The sequence below is a fragment of the Corapipo altera genome, unplaced genomic scaffold, assembly GCF_003945725.1.
Source record: "Corapipo altera isolate COAL_440 unplaced genomic scaffold, ASM394572v1 169, whole genome shotgun sequence".
In the NCBI taxonomy this organism is placed as follows: domain Eukaryota; kingdom Metazoa; phylum Chordata; class Aves; order Passeriformes; family Pipridae; genus Corapipo; species Corapipo altera.
In genome coordinates, this window is record NW_020884946.1 from 691,154 (window position 1) to 711,640 (window position 20,487).

A 20,487-nucleotide genomic window follows, 5' to 3' on the forward strand; every position below is an offset into this window, starting at 1 on the left:
GTCTCCTCAGCTCAAGCCACCCAGAGCTGTCGCTACATCCCGGACCACGGCTGAGAGAAACCTGACTCAACTGATTCCTTACCAACGTTTAAGTCCTAACAATGATGAAAACTCCAGAAAAACTGGCAAACCAGAGGGATGGGGGTAATAAAAGGTTTTTATCATGTCACAAGGCAGCAGTGGCAACACACAGGCTTTATGTTGACATGTCCTGGGAGTGACAGACTCCACTTTACCACTCTTGGTTCTGGGCACCCTTTTAAACATGAGTTTTCTTTACTGAGGGGAACAAGCCTCCTCGAAAGCACAGATGGTGTCTACAAGCAGAAAACTCAGAAGGGCCAATTTCCATTAAAAATCTTTATTTTCAAATACAACTCATGATTTGTACATGGTAAGAAACGTCCATCACCATGTGCGATTGGTCTGTGCAAAAGGCGGCTTTGCTTTAAATCCAGTTTTTCCTGCACAGGGCTCTTTTTCCAAATGTTACTGGAGGTAGGGGTTTTGTTGGTTTTGTTTTTTAAGCGTACAGTAATTAGCAAAAAGGAGAAAAAAAAAAAAAAAAAAAGAAAACAACCCCGTGACTCAAACCAAATCCTAAAGGTAAAAACAAAAAAGTGTAGTAAGGCAAAGCTGAAGAGTTCACTCGACTCCAGAGGATTCACTGAGAGTTCATCCTTTCCATCCCTGCACGGGCCATTCCCTTAAGAGTTGGAATCCATGATCCTTGTGGGTCCCTTCCAACTCAGAATATCCTGTGATATCTGTGATTACAGAGGTGTTTCCGTAAGTCAACTAATACCTTGGGAAAAAAAAAAAAAAAAAACCAAAAAAAAACCCGACCCAACTGATTCATAGAGTTGGGCTGTGGAATCACATGGAACATGAAAGCCTGGACACCTAATTACTGAAAAAAACTGATGGGTGTTATAAAACTTCTGTGGGCCCAATTAAAGAGAGGGGGGGGGGGAAAAATATAGAGAAAAAAACAGAGCAAGAGCAAATGGGAGAAAGAAAGAAAGGGAGACAGAATTCCTTCCCCGCTGCTTTGATTTTTGGAGGGGAAAAAAAATCCCCCAATAATTTAGCTCATGTAAGTTTAGAGAAAATGAGAGCAGCTAAAAATGCATACGATACACCTTGAAATTTATTTCCAAGACCAAGAACCAAAGATTGAAGCATTTTAGAACACTGAAGCAAAGCAATCTGAATCTGAAAAGAAAAAAAAATTTGTTCTATCTTAAAATAGCTGTTTTTCAGAGCTTCTAGCAATAATTTCGATTAAATAAAAATCATACCAATTTACATTAATTTTCTATATCTTCTTTTAAAAGTCCCTCACTCTTTTAATGAAAAAAGTGCATCCAAACCCAGCAGAGACTCACTGGTGCCATCAGGTTCTCTTTTAGCAGCTACCCAAGGTTTTCAAAATAGCTCATACTTCTTGCTAGAAGAAGGGCCTTCCAAACCCTCGTTTGGGAGAAGTATCCAAATTATAAAAATCTGAAATAATTTATTATCAAATCCAGAATTTAAATAAAAGCAGAATTTGTTTGTTTTTTTATCTCCTTGCAAAGACAATTGAAGAAAGCAAAAGAATAAAAGCATGCACTCCAAACTTAGAGGTGAAGACAAATATACTTATCTATACAGGCACTGGCAGACGCAATTTAATGGTTACTGTTACTCATTGTAACACACACCCCACCCTACAATACATTTTTTCATTCACTAATCACTGAGGTACCAATATTTAAGAATGGAAAAAATTCAATATTGAAAAATAAAACCTAAAATTGAAGCCTTTTTTTTTTTCTTCTTCTTCTTCTTCCCCAGAAAACTATGGCAATTTCAGTATGAAATGTTAGTATACTTGTAGAATTTTACAATCTACGTTGGCTTTTTTTTTTTTGTGTGTGTGTGTGTGTGTGTGTGGTTTGTGGGTTTTTTGTTTTTCCTTTTTTTTTTTTTTTTTTTTTTTTAAATTTTCTGGAACCAAAAGTGGCTTTCCCATACAGGTTCTGTGTATGTCAAGACAGTCAGTTAATTGCAAATGAATGAACATTATCTTGGCTATCGACTGGCACATCTCTGGCTGGTACCAAAAGGACTCGGGAGTCGGAAAGAACCGGCTTTAATTCGGAACAAACGCGCCATGCCAAAGTGCAACGAAAATGTGCGACACTCAATGGGGACACTGACAGGTTTTTCTTAAGAGCTGCATGGGAATCACTAAGTCCACCTGCAAAGCAATTTTGGGAACAAATTGCTTGGCATGCAAAGGCCGACTCTGCGCTGCCGGGGCCGGCGGTCGCTCCCGTGGGATGGGCTCTCCTAACGCAGCCATAGTTTCAGACGCAGTGCATCAACTCCGTTTAAATAGTATCTGAACAGCCTCTTGTCTCGCACAAAACCAAGGTTTTCATAAAGTTTCAAAGCAGACTTATTTGTGATTTCTGTTTCCAATACAACCTTGAAGGGGAAAGAAAGAAAAAAAAGCAGCGTTAGCTGAGTAGGTCGTGTTAGTTCAGTAAGCAAATGCAAACACGTGACTACTGAACCCATTTCAAAGGTTTTATTTAAAGGTACCTTTATGAGCAATGAGTGGAATTAATTCCTTCTTATACTCTTACTTAATGAAGCAATATTTCCACATTAAGCTTCCCAACCCCACACTGGAGCTTCCCACTCCCACATTTTAAAAGCCAGCAGTTAAACAACAACTGTAATTGTAAACAACATGTCGAGATTTTAGTTCCTGGCTGCAAATAGAGTTTCAACTCACCACCTAATAACTGGGGTAAAGAACACATCAACAAATAAATCCCAAACATCCCCCATCTCCCAACATTCCCCCTCTCAAAAAAAACCCACCCAAAATCCAAGCAACCACGGGTGAATGAGCAACCGAACCTCCGCATGTTACAAGAACTTGGCATAGGAGGATTTGTTTATTTATTTAATATCTTTGACCTCTAAATTGTTAGATTTAGATAAAAGCTTCAGATTGATACCAGCTGTCAGATCCAATGTTTGCAAGGAGTACTTGCTCTCAACACAAGTATCACAGAATGGTCTGTGTTGGAAGGGACCTTAAAGATCATCCCATTCCAACCCCCTGCCATGGGCAGGGACACCTTCACTAGACCAGGTTGCTCAGGGTCCCATCCAACCTGGGTACCAGCAAATACCCTAAACAAATCAGAGTGCACACCAGGAAGAAAGAGCATCTTTTCCCATCTTTTTCCACCCTGTGTTGTGAGATCCCGGTTGCAAGAACATCTGTCAGTAATAACTCAGAACAAAACCAAGCAGAAGTGTAGCCCAAATTAAGCAAAGACCTGAAATTGCCCCAGAAGTCTCAAATGCAGGTAAAAACTACACTGGCATTAACAAGAAGTTATTTAATAAACTCAAGTATCTCCCTCTGAATTTTCTCCCTCTTTCCTCCACGTGCACTGGACAGAGCTCTGCCACAACTAGTGATCCCAAACCCACTCCACACAATCAAAACTTGCTCTGCCTCTTTACTGCTGTCCAGCTCATCTCTTTAAGGATTCTGCTCCTAAGGACAGGTCCTGGTTGCACGAGAACACAGGCTGAACTAATAATGTGACTCAATTCCATGGCAATGAACATCCACACATTACACAGGAGCTGATGGTCACTGTAGAGAGAGCACAGAATGGAAATACAGGACCACAATTTCAGCCTGGTCAATCTACTTTCTGGCCTCTGTGTCCCCCACTGCCTCCAGGCACACATTCCCATTCCCCCTCATGTCTCCTGCCAGCTCTCCAGGCTGGTTGCTGAGCTCCTTCCAAAGCCACCTGGCACAAAACCTTTCCTTTTTCTCTCCATGGGGTTTGTTTTCTGCAGCCCGAGATGCAGCTACACCGGTGGGAAAGAGGGAGGCAGGCGGTGCCTACACTGGTCACCTCCACTGAGATTTGAAAATCCATTTGATGTATATATTTGACTCAGGTTTCAAGCCGCTCTAACCACATTCCAATGGATTATTCCACCTGTGCTTCTCAGTGTGAGGATGTTGAAAGAACAATAAACAACCCACTGAACAATGTAAGACTTGGAAGTAGTTCGTTTTACAAAAAGGAACTAAAGAGTCACACATTAAAATATTAATCATCAGAGTTCTTAAATTACAGCAGGGCAGAGTTGTACACTTAAGACAACCTAATTCAATTCTTAGTCTTGTGGCAAGAATAAGAGATTGAATTTCTCTAGCTGGCACTTCACAGAGCACTACTATCAAGTCTTGTGACTTGATGGAGTACTCACCATCCTTATCCATTAAAGTGGATAATAACTATTCATTTATAACTAATAGTGGAAGCACAATAATTTTCCTGGAGAGTGCTATTTTCTACACATTGTACGGCCCCTTAATTCAAATTAAAAACAGAATATTAATGCCGGAGAGGAAATCTGACCCACGTAAATCCACCATGCAGAGGATTATTGGAATTCTTAGCTACAAATGGCATTCACTCTCCAAAGTTTAGTCACCTGGCACAGTGATATAACCAATCTCTATTCAACTGCAAGCTCCAACACCTTGCAATGCTAAAACCCTTCCAACACTGCAGGTGATTGAACTGAAGGGAGTGGTTAAATGTTGAAATACAGGTTTGTTGGAATCCCACTACCTGAGTGAATGCTCATCTTGAAAGCAAATGCAGGAGATTTGCTCTGGTATTTCTAAGGAAATCTCAGCACAATGAAAAGTAATTCCCTGATCTCAACATGCTGCAGCTAAAGACAGGTTTCTATTACCTAAATGGGAAACACAGGCATATTTTATTCAAATTTCATTAGCTTTGTTTGGTGAAGAATGCACCTCTTCCTGTGTGAGATTTTCAATCAAGCTCCAAACCTTCAATCACTACATTTATTTCTGCTCTTCTGGGGTCGATTCTGTTGTACTCATATGCCTGTTAAATCTCTGATAGCACAATCACATCCCCCCCTGGAGAGCAGCAAAGGACTGCATTTAACAGCATTTTCTGCTCAAGTTGCAACTTTCTGAAGGTTGTTACTTTCTCTTTTATCTTAAATTTCATAAACCTTTTAGCTCAACTGTCTAATTTTAACTGGGTTTAGAGGCAAGAGATGTTCTATACTGAGAGTAGAGTGCAATGTTCCTTGTTACTACACTTTCATAGCTTGAATTTATTCCTAAGCTGAAGATAAGTGGAGTGGTGAAGCTTTCTTGCTTCTTCAGTTCAAACTGTGAATGAACTCAAGTTTAAAAACCAAGGCATGGAAAGGATACAGCCAAACCAAATAAGCAAATGAAGGAAGTGCTCCCAGCACTCCCTATTCTTACTTTCAAGTCTGACATATCATCTAGACTCAAGTTACAGGGGTTTGTCAAGTGTCCTTAATCAATTTAAAACTGCCTTAACTTTTAAAGAAAGGCAGTACCCAAAATATAACACTTCATACTTTAGATGATTTATAGATTAAGGAAAAACTAAAATATTAATAATGTAATGATTTCAAATAGGATTCTATAAAAACACACATTTAATTTTTACTAGTGTGGTACTGAATTAGAAAAGACACCAGTGTCAACATGTCACCGGTGTGGTCAAAAAAACATCACTTCAAATCAACCTAAAGTTTCCACAGGAATTCAGAATTCCTTTTTTTTTTTTAAGGAAAATGTAGAGCATGAAAAAAAAAAAAAAAGCTTTTAGGAGTCCCCCTTACAAGGGTCTTACTTTTTATTAGTTACCAGTTGCATGGTACATTATTTCAGTAATATGAGGTGAGTGAATTGTATGCAGATTAGTCTGTCATTTGTTACAGATGGAAAACCTACATATGAATGAACAATTCCTCCTTTCTAACCGTAATTAAGGGATGTAACAATTCCACAGGAAGGTCTTCAGCAGCACAGTTTTGGAAAATTGCCTGTCAGTAAAAAACTAAGCAAATGTACAAAAAGCAGGCAGACAGCACCTTGGTGCAGTCAACACATGTTTTCCCTTTTTTAAACTGGGAGAAAAATCTTTTCACAGCTTTGGGGCTGGGAGCAAAACTATTCCCCTTCACCTGATTGACTTCCATAGTTCACCTTTCCTATGCAACCAGCCTGTGGTTATCCTAGATCACTGTGGCCTATTGGAAACTCAGGGTGTTGAGAGTTCACCACCTCAAATATTAGAAATCATTAACATCAAATGCCTGAGAAAAATCACAAAGGCAAAAAAAAAAAAAACCCAACCCCAAAGATCTCTAAGTTTTGTTTGTAGTGTTATATCCAGACACTCCAGCTCAAAGCAGGCTGTACTTTCTTCAGGCTTGAAGGTTATTTCTAGTTCACCCACCCACCCCCAACCTCAGATCACTTCCCTGGTTTCTATTCTAATGTAGGCCAGGGGCAGCTCCATGGGCAGCTCCTCCCCTCCACACAGATTCCATTTCAGCCAATTCACCTCCTCACTTACTCACCCCACTCAGAGAAACCACCCCTGTGGAAGGATATTGCCTCAGCTTTGAGGGATGGAATCCAGCACAAACTGCCTCTCAGGCACTGCCTGACCACAGCAGCTCACACTGTAAATCACTTGTTCCATGGGCCTGGCTTAGTTTATTCCCAGTAAAATTGCTTACAGGAAAAAAAAAAAAAACAAAACACCATATGTCCTTAATTGCTAAAATATTGGAATATCACTCAAGTCTTTGAAATGACAAATCACTACTGATGTGTGGCAAGATTTTAATCCATGGTGTTGTATAAATCCTTTATTTTTTCAAGACTCAGTGTTGATACCTCAAAAGTCCAATTTATGATACTCTGAAGAGTAACACACTGAACATTTATCAGATTCTACAGCATAAGTTATTAAAATTAAGTCTATTTACTGCATCTATTCCATAATTAGATTGAAGGGAAGAGTTTCCAAGCAGCCTTTGGAAATCTTTCATGACACCCACAGCTGCATATTTATGTTTTTAATCCTATTCCAAGCAGGTTTCAGAAAATAGCTTTTTTATTTTGAACTCCAGTTCATCTTATCTCAAGTAGCAGCGTCTTTTTATTTTCACCATGCTTCTGATTTCATTAAAAGATGTAAGAAAATACCTTAAGAGCAGCAGGGATGATTAAACTATTTACACACCTCACAGAGACAAATTACTGTGATGCACAACTTCATGTTTGATCAGCTTTAAGCATCAATTAGCTAGAAATTGAACTCCTGAAAATTGTTGTAAAAACTGGTGAAGGGAAGAGTTGGACAGAGATTTTTAATGGGTGGCTTGTTGGATTTTTCAGATTGTGGTCATGACTGAAAACTCAAGTGGTACAAGCAACCACCATCATTATTTTGCACCATGTGTATGTGGAGGAAGCCCATACTTGGTGGCAAATTTAAAAAAACAAACCATGAAAACATTGGTTGTTTGGCTGTGGATAACCTGTATGTGGAAAAGAACAACACAGATATAATAAATCAGTGTGGATGTGCCTCTGTTGGTGGTGTAGAACATCAATAAAATCCTCTGCCTGCACTCCACACTCCAAAATTTAGTTCAAAATTCTGCACCAGCACAAGACTCAGCTGACGCAGAAGCCCCCAAAAAGCAGGACATGAGTTTGTAATCATCTTCCCACAAACAGGGTTACAGATTCCAAACTGGAACTGAACCATGACTGCACCCACAGCATACACTTCAAGGAGTTTGAATTGTAGGGCCTTCAATTAAAGGGGACATGAACACTATCTGAGAAATGCCCTCTGCCCCTAACCCAGAGCATTTATACAGCACCAGAGATGAAAATCTGTGACTAAGACTTAATGAGGCCTCACTGCAGACCAGCCTGCAACCCTTAGCACATTTACTGTATTTTTATGAAGATAAAAGCAGCTTAGAAATGAAGGTACATGAGAAGTAGCACACACAAATTCAGAAATCAGACAGTAATTACTGCAACTCAGAGCTTGAGCAGAAACAGCCAGCTCTACTCCTGACTCTCTAACAACAGTGGGCAATTCACTTCTCTGCATCTCAATTTTCCAGCTGTGATGTGGACACTAGTCCTCAGTTATTTAGCAATTTTTTTAAATCTTGAATGCTCTAGCAGCAGCAAATCAACTCAAAACAACAGTGGAAAGCAACGGGGAAAACAAGCAAACCAACCTTTTTTTGATTAGTTCACTGTAGTAAGTAGTAAAAGAGGTTAGAGGAAGTGTTACATAGCATGAGAGAAGCAACAAGCCAAAACAAAGAACTTTAAAGAATTACAGGCTGAACTGCATTGCCCCAGCACAACATCAATTAGACAGGGGGAAAAAAAAAGACATCAGTAAGTAGAGTCATGAAGGAATCTGAGGGGAAGAATAAATAATCACAATGAATGAAGTCAGAACACATCCAGGGATGCTACAAGAGGCAACAAGTGGAAAAACAAACAGCAGTATGTGCCCAGAAGTCCTGTGACACAAATTGTAGCTTTGCATAAGAAACTTCACCACAGGGCAGGGGGACAATTGAGGGAGCAGTTTGAAAGGAGATAACAGAGAGATCAAAGGCTCCTTAACTGTGACACACTGAAACGACCCAGTGCTCACCGGTCAGGAACAAGCCAACAATTGCATTGTGCCGAGGAGATGGGAGTCAAAGGGACAGATAACCTGATTAAGGAGGATGGATGTAGGGAGAGCTCCTCACAAGTGAAACATGGTGCATAGAGACAGACAGTTTCTTTATACATATATATATATAGAGAGAGAGAGAGAGAGAAAAAGAGTAGGGACTGTAATGTGGTAAAAGACTAACAACATTTAGGCCAGGGAAAGTTTGACAGTCACTTTCCTTCCAAGTTTTTGTTGACATGCTAAATCACTCCAGCTCTGTTTGTGCTACCTAATAAGCTGTGCAGTGTCAGAACAGCCCGATGACTGGGATCAAACCACACTGCAGCACCACAGCACACACTGTTCCAGGGGCAGGACTACACACAGCACCACGTTACACTGCTCAGCAGCTCCTTAAACTGGAGCCCGTGGAGGAAAATGTGCCTGGGAGGGAAGGTTGAGGCAGCTTCACAGAGTAAAACAAAACCTGAAACGCTGAATTCCAGCACTTATGATAAATTTAGAAAATCCATCTCCTATTTGTGCCATTCCTTTTTTCTTTTATTCTAAGGAACTTCTTACCAAGTTTGCCACCTTTTATTATAAAGGACTTCTTATCATTTCTCACCTAAAAAAAGTCCTGTGGAAGAAAAACCTGTGAAACCCATCCACACATAGGAGAATGCAAACCATTTACATTATGAAAGTTTCTGATTTAGAAAATCTTACCTCGTCACAATCTCCTTCAACCATAGCATAAATAGCTTTCTTAACCAAGTTTGTACCTGAAATACAGATTTCAGTAAGTGTCAGAGTTGCAGTGCAATAAAAATGCTGGTTTATATATGACTAGTGTGTGCTACCCTACATGGCATGACACCTGGGGAAGGCAGGGAGGAAAAAGAAGAACACAAGAAGTTGCAGTCAAGCTGCAGCCTCGGAGTCTGAACAATAAAATAATCCTTGAAGTTATCCAGAGACTCAGCTTAAGTGCAAGATTCTTCTAACACGAGGATATTAGAAACAGGCTGCTATGCTTAACACAGTGTTATATATAGCCTTCCAAGATGTGATTCATTCCTTTTTGTTGCATTTAAAGGCAAAATCTGCTGGCGTGTAGTTGAAGGACATTCATCTTCCGAGGGAATTTCCTCTTACTAAAACAAATACTTCTATTAGTAACAGAACTTATGAAACCACTTTTCTTGTGGCTCACTCCCCTCTGGATTTGCTAGGATCTAATAATACTGTTGAAGCCCATCCCTTCCCCTCAGTCAGGCATTAATTTAATTTTTTCTATCATTATTTTTCATCTATTTCACAACAGTTCTACAGATGTAATATCCCTACCTGTCTGTAGAATTGGGGTGAAATTGAAAGTTGATTTCAAAGTTATTAGTGGAAAATACTGCTGTTCAATGAAATTGCATAAATCTCACTTCCATAAGAAGGCTAAGGAAAAGGAAAAAAAAACCCCAAGGAATCTAGGGAATGTTGGAAAGTATTCTCAAAACTTTAATCAATTAAGATTTTTCATTGAACATATGATAAAACTGTACTACATTTAAAGTAGATCTTCAGATTAGCAGCACACTTTGAGAAACAGCAAGGTGGCAAATGTAGGAAAAAGTCAACATATATAATGCTAAAGTAAGCAAGGCTTTAAAGATAAATTCTATTTATACAATTCTAACATAACCAACTGACTAAAGGGAGGGAAAAATCTTGCAGAGATCTTCATAATAGCAGCATTAGCTCTTATTTACTTATGAATCCAAGCACCTGCAATTAAATTATGGCAGACTCCTTCATGACTCAGCTAAAAGGAAAGGAGAGGCAGTGATTCCTCAGTATCCTTCTCCCTCTGCTCCACTACAGAAACCAACCATGGCTTTTGAATTTGCACTGGAGAGAAAAAAACCTGCACACGCTTGAACAGTCATGACAATACATATACTGCAAGTTTCTTGGAGGTTATTTTTTGAAGAGAGCAAACACAGTGGTACATTCTGCAATGTATCACTGTATTTTTCAATTGGAAGTAATTTTCTGTCCTTAATCACAGAAGTATGAGCTGTTCAGCGTACATGAGTGGTGAAGCACATTTTTAAGCTTTAAAGCTGACGTCTGTGTTTTAAGTTAAAAACATGTTCCAAAATGTAATTTCGCAATAACCAGCAAAAAAAAAAATAATTTAAGAACAAATCTTTAATTAAGCCAACCTGGATAACTGGTGTCAGAATGAAAATCCCTTCATTGGGGCAAAACTGATTAATGAGGGAGGGCAAACTCCCTGCCAAGAGTGATTTCTTTACCATGGAACTTCCCAACAGAACAGATCTCCATTTCAATCATTCAAGTAACAATACACAGCTATTTTTCTTCACTTATTAATACAATAATGAGCTCCATACAATTCTCCCCAACGGGCAATATATGCATAATTTATAGGGAGAAGCCAGGGAATAAGTTCACTGAAAAGAAGAGCCTGAACACAACATGGAAATACAGTGATGAGGGCACATATAAAAACACAAAGCAATTCCCACTGGTGTTACTTGACAGGGGTAATAGGCAGAGGTCAGGGGCTGCTGCCTGCCTTTCTTTTTAGCTTTATCATATCCCAGGTGTGAGCCTCAAAGGGCATCTCAGGTTATTTTAGCAAATCAGAGAGGCCACGGGGGAGCTCGTGCGGTTGAGTAAGTCGGGGATGACAGACAGACAAACCACCAGTTCAGCTCAGCTTAAATCTTCGTGACAGCTACAGTTACCCCAAAGACAGGATCTGAATAAGAACAAAAAAAAAAAGGCTTTTCTTACCAATTCCTTTTCTTCTGTATTTGGAATCCACTGCTAACATGGCTATATAACCTCTGCGGAACATCTTTTTGTGCATATCCAGCTTGCAGACGATGGCACCTACACACTCCTCCCCTACCATGGCCTTAAAGACAAACACACATTCTCAGTTTGGGATCTCCAGTGCCACCAAAAGCAGTAAAAACCAAAGTTCATTTTTTTTTAAGTGAAACAGCCACAAAAAACTCATTTCTATAAAAAGGCTACGAAAAGATAGCGAAATAAACTTTAGAAATATCTCAAAAAATATTAATATCACTAAAAGACTCCTATTTCTTTATTACATTCCAATAAACTTAAAATTAACAACCAGTGAATTGTCCTGGAGAGAACCACATTATTATTTCACAAAGTCTACAGGTAAGAACATGTGTGATTGAAAGGGGAAATAAATAAAATAAAACACCAGGTTAAGGCATAAATCACCCTTTCACACGGGCTTCTGCAGAGGGGAAAAAAAGTCCATTCCTATTTTATACAGATCTGAATTTTCCTGTACAAGGGCTGTGGTAGATAACATGCTTAATTTTTGTCTGGTTTTAATGCCAAGGCCACAAAGGATCAGGGAAAAGTGTTGCTGCATTTAATCTTCGGAAAGGGTAGTTTTCAGTCATATGACACCAGAGAACAAACAAAAAAAGCACAGTTAATTTCACACACTTTTAACTATTCAGAGCTTTCATTTGTTAAGAGCTGTGCACTGGCAGTTAATCCCAATGGCATTGTCACAGGATCTGTGGTCAAGGAGATGTAGTCACTCTGAAATATTAAGAAAAACCCCAAAAAGAAAAGAACCCAAACACTTATCCAAGCACTTGCCCTGTGTTCAGCAGAATTTTACCATGAAACAGAAAAAGAAAAACTGAGTCATATGTTAAGTGGAGGATTAGGCAGCATGAGGGATTAATGACATTATAACCTGCAGCAGTAACACTGAGCAATGCTCAGAGCAGGAAGGTATCCAAGGGGAGGAGGAATTCCTGGGCACTCAAGAAAGATGGGCAGACATAAAAAGAAACTCCTGACTGGTGGCTAAGTGGATGCACAGACAGATCTGTGTCTGCAGGGGGAACCAGCCTTGGGCTCAAGTGCAGCAGCTAAACCGGGACTACAGCACATGATTGGCACAAGCAAGTGCTGGCAGAGAGTCTGGACAATCCAAGTTTACAAGTGTAAGACATGCCAAATAAGAAACACTTGCTAGAGCCAGTGTTGCCAGGGCTCAGAGCAGCCCACCTGTGAACCCAGAGCTCCTAAGTCTAAGTATAAAGTGTATAGTCTCCAAACACCTGAAGCTTTTTGGACACAGCTTGTGGGCTGAAACTCCCACAAACAAACAGAAGGCTCCTTCATGCAGGTTGTCCTGCAGGCTCACACACACAGGCTCTTCACCCTAAAAAGAATAATGTCTTGGAGCATCTCCACCTGGATGGTGGGTTATTAACCACGTTATCAACCAGGAACTGTATCAAAGGTGAAATGAAGCAGCCCCAAATGTACAAGCTGCAGTTCCAAAGCCCTATGATACAGCACGGTCTTAACTCCATTTCTAATAGAGTTGAAGCAAATATAATTATTGCTAAGTTTTTATTTGGCAGGAAAACACGTTTTTAGCAGTATCCAAGAACAACCCTGAGCAATCTAACAAGCGATTTTTTAAAACAACAAACAAAAGCTGTAGCATGATCTAACTGGACTGAAATACCCTAAGCAGCCCTTCATTTGTTCCAAAACACAGTTTATTCCATAGAAAAGAGAAGCTGTACTTATCCTAGACCTGTGTATGCAAAGTTTCAGCTCAAGGCAAGTTCTGTATCTTGGTTCAGACCTGAGAAAACCAGGGAGTTAAATAAAGAGTATCTTCAGCCAGACTGCTCAGAACATTGCTATAATTATGCAGAGTACCTAGATGTAATCTTATACCTCACCAACAAAAAAAAAAAATAAAAAAGCACACCACAAACCAGCATGTTATAGTTATGCTTTGCCCTCAAGTGAACACGTGCAAACTGTTGATCCTGACAGTTATGTGGAGAATTTTTAAGAATTTTTTTTTTCTTTTTACACACTTCAAGAGCAGTGACAATCTGGACACTCTGCATATCTGTGTTCTTGCTTGTTTAGGGCACTTTTCAGGAACGTTCTGTTCATGAATCATATATTTAAAATGCTAAATGAACAGCAAAGAACTTTGGTTTAGTAATCAAAGAAGCAAATACCCACTGGTTTTACCACTGCTGCCAGAGAGCTGAATAAAGAATGACTTTGTTACCAGTTCCCCAAACACTTCAATCTATTTCTCTGTCTTCAGGCAGGTAAATCTGGCAGTAAATCTATGGCTGTTCCACCCACAGAGGGAGTGCTGCATTTCCACCTCAATTTGAGGGGATTTTTTGTTGCCTTCTCTCTCCTTTCTCCTTCTCTCCAACCTTCTGGAGAGCTGGAAATGAACCTCAACTGTGATGTGAAGCTTTGTAATTAATTTCCTGAGGAAAGTTAAACTGTGTAAATAAAAAAAAAACCAGACTGAAATAGGGAGAGTGAGAAGGAGAGAAAAAAAGTAGCTCCCACACAACACCATTTATGAAGAGATAACCATGGGCCAAATTTTCTTTTCACGTATGAGAGGAGTTCTAAATGTAAAAGTTCCTACAAACAGCACTGAGCCCAAGTCATTATTATATATCATAAAACCCACAGAGTACTATAAGATCTACTTCAATCCTAAATTATTAGTAGCAGGATTAACATACATGAATCCAAATCCAGTATTTGCATCAACTTTGTGCCTATGAATAAGTTTAAGTGTTTAAAACAAACTAGATTTTAATATACTGGAAGAGTTAGTACAGAAAGGTCTGTAAATCAGCAAGAACATAACTTGTCACAAAATCAATCCATTTGTACTAATTTCATTAGCAAAGATGACATTAAGTCTTTCAAACTCAGAGCATGCATTTAATACCCAGATCCTGGGACTTCTGTTCCTATTTAAAGAAGATTAAAACAAGCAACTGGCCCCAAATGGGAAGTATTTTAAATACTTTACGACTCAAACACAGTAGAACCTGCACTACTGCACCACATTTTCCTTTCACACCTGCACCAAAATCCAGCCCAAAGTATCCCAGACACAGCTCTGTAAGAACTGGCTTACATTTAGGGATCATGTTACTGAATGCCATTAGAGGATACACTCAGGCTAATGGATTTAACCTCATGTCTGGCACTTCAGGCAGAGCTCTTCCCGACACTGGGCAAATCACTCCATCCCTCTGCTCCCACTCTACAAAACTGGACACCAGTAATTCCCTCCTCCCATGCAAGGAACTCCTTCTCCCACTGCTGGAATAACCACACTGGCTCCTGTTCCCTGCTCAGGGGCTGCAGTGACTGGAGTTTTCACAAAGCCACCGACAGCCTGTATCCTAAACCATGATCACGTCTAAAACCAAACTGGAATACAGAGTTTGCAAACTGGGAATGAATCCTATAAAACTTCTTCCTACATCTGCCACGTCTGACTTCTCAGACGTCCTCCCAACTTTTCCAGTTTTCCTTTCATGCCCCAGGTTTTCCACGGCTGAAAAACAGGGATGGTGTCTTACCAGTCTTAATTTCAACACTAAGAACACACTGGGGCTCTCAAATAAAATCCAATTTAAAGAAAAAAAATGCAAAGCATTAACATAAAACAAGATCTTAACTGCAGTCATTTAGGATTTGCAACACATCTAAAACCACTTACATGGAATTAATAGGCTATTTTTAAACTTGTGAAAGTTTAAATTATAAATGCTGCTATAGCTGGTGGTAAAGCTAAGAATCCAATAAAAGCACAGATTTTCCAGATTTTTCTTAAAAGGCAGCTGAATGGTGCAGTGAATTACAGGAGAGGTTACAGCACTCAGCCAGAGCTCAGCTTTTATTACATCCTGCCTTATCCAAACTTTGGCAGAGAGCAAGGTTTCCTAAGCTCACCTCTCCCACGCAGAAGGATTTGGAGAACAATTTTCTGAAATATTTAATATATCAGTTTTAAATACAGGTTTGAGAACTTTCACACTGCTAAGACTAGAAGCTGCAAAATAAACCCACTTTAAAAGGAAGCTACAACTTTGAAAGTGCATTTACAGTCATTGGGGGGGACAAAGATGTGGTGACAGTTAAAAACACCCCAAGTGAAACACAGGATCCCCCTTTCCCCTGTCAGTTTTTGGCAGAGGAGTGGTTATCACAGGTCATTTGAAGAGAAACTGGGCTGACAGAGCTCCTGGGAATAAGTAAAAAGCAGGTATTTTCAGAGCATCCACACCTAACAGACAGTGCTAACCTGCTCTCCCAAAGACAGGTGAAACCTGAGTTTAAAAAGAGTTGGAGGTTCACGGAATCACAGAATGGTTTGGGATGGGAGAGGCCTTAAAGACCACCTAGTTCCAAACCCCTGCCATGGACAGGGACACCTTCCACTAGAAATTTATAGAAGAGGAAGTTATTAACTTGCAACAGCTCAGTTGCTGCAGTGCAAGCCCTGAAGTCAAGAAAAGTTACACAGGCAAATCTGACATGAAAATTAACAGGGTTTTAAGATTCCCAGTATCTCCACGTCCTTTTAAAGTGGAATGTGAACTTCTTTGAGTGTACAGCTAGGAAGTGGTTTGATCCAGCACACTGGTGACCAATTAGCATTGGTCCTGTGGCTTCCCCCCAGCTGTGCATCCTCACCTCTTCTCTTGCACCAGGGCCTGGGACATCCTACATGAATATATTTGGAGCTCTAAAGCCAGAGAACGTGACCCTAAAACATATATAAACATACACACTTATAAAAATATTGTGGTGGGAGGGCTATCTTGGCTTCCCAAATCAGAGAAACACAAGGGCTAGCACAAGCCAGGAAGAGGGAGTTGAACAGAAAGGAAAACATGTGGCACTTTGGGTTGCACCAGCCACTAAAGCAATATTGCAACTTGCTGAGTTTTGGCTTGGCCTTTAGAAGTTTCCAACCCAGGAGATAAAAATCATCAGGAATAAAGTTAATAATGCCCCCAGAAAACAGGTTTGCATTGTCACGATAGGAAAATGATGGTTCACTGCATAAAACATCAGCAAGGGCCAAACGCTGATTATTTCTGGAAAACACACATCCCATCTTCAATCTCAGTGGATTTGTACTTTCCCCTCACAGGGAGGGAAAAGGAAAGGTGCCCATGGAGCACAATGAAGACAGGTGAGGATGTACTGGGAGATTTTAAAAATGGTGACGGTGAAATTCAGCGAAGGAATTGACTGAACCCTTACAGATCTTTTTTCAAATACAATCACATCACAGGCCAAGCCCTTTTCCCAAGACAATCAAAACCCAACCAAAACCTGAAGCCAGAAGAGAGTGAGGCCACAAGGCACTAAAGACAAATGATTCTGTGAGATCAGGCACTAAGCTTCTCGTTCACCATCCTGACACTCCTCCTGGTAACTGGAATATGCAGTCCCTGACTGAAGATAAATATTTTAAAGGGACTTAGCAGTAGTTCAGGAATCCATTAACTGCAGGGACAAGTTAAATATTATAGAAGATAAAGTCTTCAAGAAAACCTCTAAAAAACAGACCTTAAAAACACTAAAACCAGTCACAAAAATCCTCCATGAAACTTGACTCAGCAAACTGCAAGACTTTCCAATTATTAAGCAGATGACAATTTGCAAGCTTTAGACACTCACAGCCATATATTCTTCTCTACAGTTTTATGTACTTTACATTGTGCCCATCTTTCTAAAAAGAATGGCAAACACACTGAGTTCAGGAAAAGTTTTGTTGACTCTTTGAGGCTGTCAAAAAGATGAAACTGTCACTACAAAACAAGCTGAAGACACTTTCTCTTCCTTGAGTGATATCTCATTCTTTGAATGCACTTATTAGAAATCATCTGTTTTAGTGCTCTGTCAAACAACTTGTCATTGCTCTTTTCATAACAAAATTCTTCAGTTATTCCCTGACAAAAAAAACCCCACAGTGATTTAAAATCTAAACAAGTGCACTGTGATCTCAGAGTATCCAACATTGCCAGTGATACACTTGATGCTCCAAGTGTGGACTTTTGCAGCTCAGGAGCATTTTTTTCTCAGTATGAGGTAAATCAGTCACACACAGAGCTCAGTGCTTGAAAAGCACCACTGTGCTCTGCTCAGCATCCTTGTAATGGCAAACATGACTTTGCATCCAACAATGCTCTCCAATATTTTCATATTCTGTTGTGTTCCAGAAGGTAACGCTTCGCTCAACTTCCTATAAAGCCTACTGTGTTCCCTCTGCAGGGTTTTAAGAAGCACAACTCTGAAAATCCTCCTATAAATCATACAAATCCTCCTGTAAATTATACCAGATCCTAAACCAAGAACATTCAGGAAGTTTAGGGCCAGATGGGCTCCATTAACCTCACCTCCTGTACTCGCTCTATCAAAATTTCAGAGATACCCCTGAACTGGAGGGTGTCCTGGCCCTGGGTAAACCAGACCTTTCAGAGAGGTGTCCAGCCTTGATTAAAACATCAAGGGCTAAGAATTCATCATTTACCTCAGCAAGGAAGTGCCACACACTCCCCAAAACGTTCTGTTGTGCAGATGTAAGTGTTCCTATGGGTAAATCAAACACTGCTAAGCTCCTGCTATGCCCAGACACCCCTCAGGCCAACTTATACTCACTTTCTTACCCTTGTGGATGAATTATCATCCTTAAAGCAGCTGAGACACAAGAAGTGCTAAACACTTCGGAAGGCAGAGGGAGGGGCAGCTAAAACAACCTTTCAGTAGTGCAGCAGGAAGAATGTAAAACTAAATAGATTGTTAGTACAGGGAGACAATCTGAGCAACACGAGGATTTCTGGGAGCACTATCACACCTGTGAAAGCAACACAGCTGGACTTGTCTTCGTCAAAGTAAGCTCACAGATCAAAAAGTCTGCTAAGCCTTTCACAGTTCCTCTCCACCTACCACTTACCATTTATGTGCCAGCCCTGCTTTAGTCAGTTTTAAAGCCATTGTGCAAGAATCACTAAGCAGTTGTTGTAAGGCATTAGTGGACTAAGTACTTTCTTTTTCAAATCCAAACCCAGGAACTGAGAGAGAATAATAAAATGAGCTACCAAAGGTCACAAAAGTCAATGTCAAAACCCCGATTAGACGCCTTGGATTTCTGGATCTCAGCCCTGTGCTCAAACCCTTTCCTCACCACTTAAAACACGTGTTAACAAATGCAGGAACTTGGGGCATTGCTTTACTTACACATGCACAGGTCACCAGGGGACAGGTACTTCCACAACAGCTCGGTTTTACCCACAAAGAGATTATTTAAAGTATTTCCACAAACCCTTCCATCCTCTCCTCCCCAGCCCCAAACCACTCCCAACTCCTGCCCTCCCTGCCACCCCCCACCTCCCCTCGGGCACTTACCAAAAAGCAAAGTTGTGGCCAGTTGTGGATAAAATACCTATAAGTGTAAATGGAGTAGGGTTCAGACAGATCTTTGGTGATCAGTCTCATGATATCGGGCATCTGCAGCTCTGACTCGTACTGGACGTATCGTATCGTTAGGTCCTCCTCGGGCTGACAGTCCGTTCCCGAGCCTTTCAAACTGCAGGCAGCCGCTAAGGACCCGGAGAGAAGCTGCAGGGACTCCTCCTCCTCCTCCCCTCCTTCATCCCCCTCCTCCTGCTCTTCCTCCTCCAAGCCAGTCTCTCCCGCCAGCCCATTGCGGGCCGCAGTCTTAGCAGCAGCAGCAGCGGTCGCGGTGGTGGCAGCAGGCTGGCTCCTGTCCCCTTTTCCAGGGGGGGAAGCAGCAGGAGGAGGAGAGGGTGCAGTCCTTCCCTGGGGAGGGAGGTGGTTGGCGTGGGGGGCCGAGCAGGGCGCCGCGGCGGGGGCGGCGGCGGGGGGCGGCTGCTGCTGCTGTCCCGAGCCCATTGTTTTGCTGGCTCGCTTGTTCTCCAGCCCCTCGGGGGCCGCCGCGGCCTCCGCGCCCAGGATCTTGCCCTTGAGGGAGGCCCGCAGGTGCCGCAGCTCGGGGCTGATGAGGCCGTTGAGCTGGTGGTTGTGGTGCGGGGGGTGGTGGTGGCGGTGGTGGTGCCGGTGCTGCGGGGCCCCCTTGTCGCCGCTTCCTCCTCCTCCTCCTCCTCCTCGCTGCTGCTCCCGCTCCCGGCCGCCCGCGGGTCCCTCCTCTTCCTCCTCCTCCTCCTCCTCCTCTTCGGCCTCCTCGTCCTGGGCGCCGGTGCAGGCGGCGGCGGCGGCGGCATAGGAGGCGGCGGCGGCAGCGGAGGAGGAGGAGGAAGCGGCCCCCCCTCCTCCTCCTCCCGCGGGGAAGGGGGAGAGCGTGTCCCCCTGCGGGGACAGGACGCTGCTAGGCCCCGGCGGAACCTCGGCCATGTCCTACGGGAGAGACCGACACAAACTCACCGGGGAGGAGGAGGGGGCGGCGGCGGGGGGCGCCAGGCCGAGCAGGGGAGACGGGGAATGGGGGATAGGGGGGGGCGCGGCGGCCTCACGGGCCGCTCTCGGGGGGGTGCGCGGGGCGGGGGGGGGGGGGGGGGGGGCGCGAACAAAGGCACGCGCGGTGCCCGGGCCGCGCCTCGCCGCCCCGCCGCAGCCTGTGCGGGCCGCCCCGGTGCCCCCAGGGGCTCGGGCGGGGCCCGTCCCGGCTCCGGGCCGGGGTCCCCCCGCCGCCCCACTCACCGCCCGCCCGGGCCGCTCCCGCTCCGCCGCCGCCAAGCGCGGCCGTAAAACACCCGCCGACAGCGCCGGCCGGCCCCGCGCGCGCGACGCTTCCGCGCTTGGCGGCGGCGCCTGGTGACGGAGGGGCGGGGCCGCCGCGGTCGGGCGGGGCCGTGTGCAGAGAGCCCTCAGAGGGCGCGGGGAGGGGAGGGGAGTGTAAATACAGGGGGACCGGGATAGATGGTAAGGGATACAGGGACAGAGGGATACGGGCATATGGAGTTAGAGGGATACGGGCATATAGAGTTAGAGGGATACG

General features: G+C 42.6%; 1 protein-coding gene across 1 annotated transcript; it reads right to left on the reverse strand.

The window, feature by feature from the left end:
* Positions 1–640: 640 nt before the first annotated feature.
* NAA30 (N(alpha)-acetyltransferase 30, NatC catalytic subunit) lies at positions 641–20,239 on the reverse strand. Its single transcript, XM_027662514.1, has 5 exons — positions 20,190–20,239; positions 18,918–19,886; positions 11,430–11,553; positions 9,339–9,394; positions 641–2,475 (listed from the first exon to the last, which is right to left on the reverse strand). The coding sequence occupies exons 2-5, from the start codon at positions 19,881–19,883 to the stop codon at positions 2,338–2,340; spliced, it is 1,284 nt and encodes a 427-aa protein (XP_027518315.1). The 5' UTR covers positions 19,884–19,886; positions 20,190–20,239; the 3' UTR covers positions 641–2,337.
* Between the last annotated feature and the right edge of the window lie 248 nt (positions 20,240–20,487).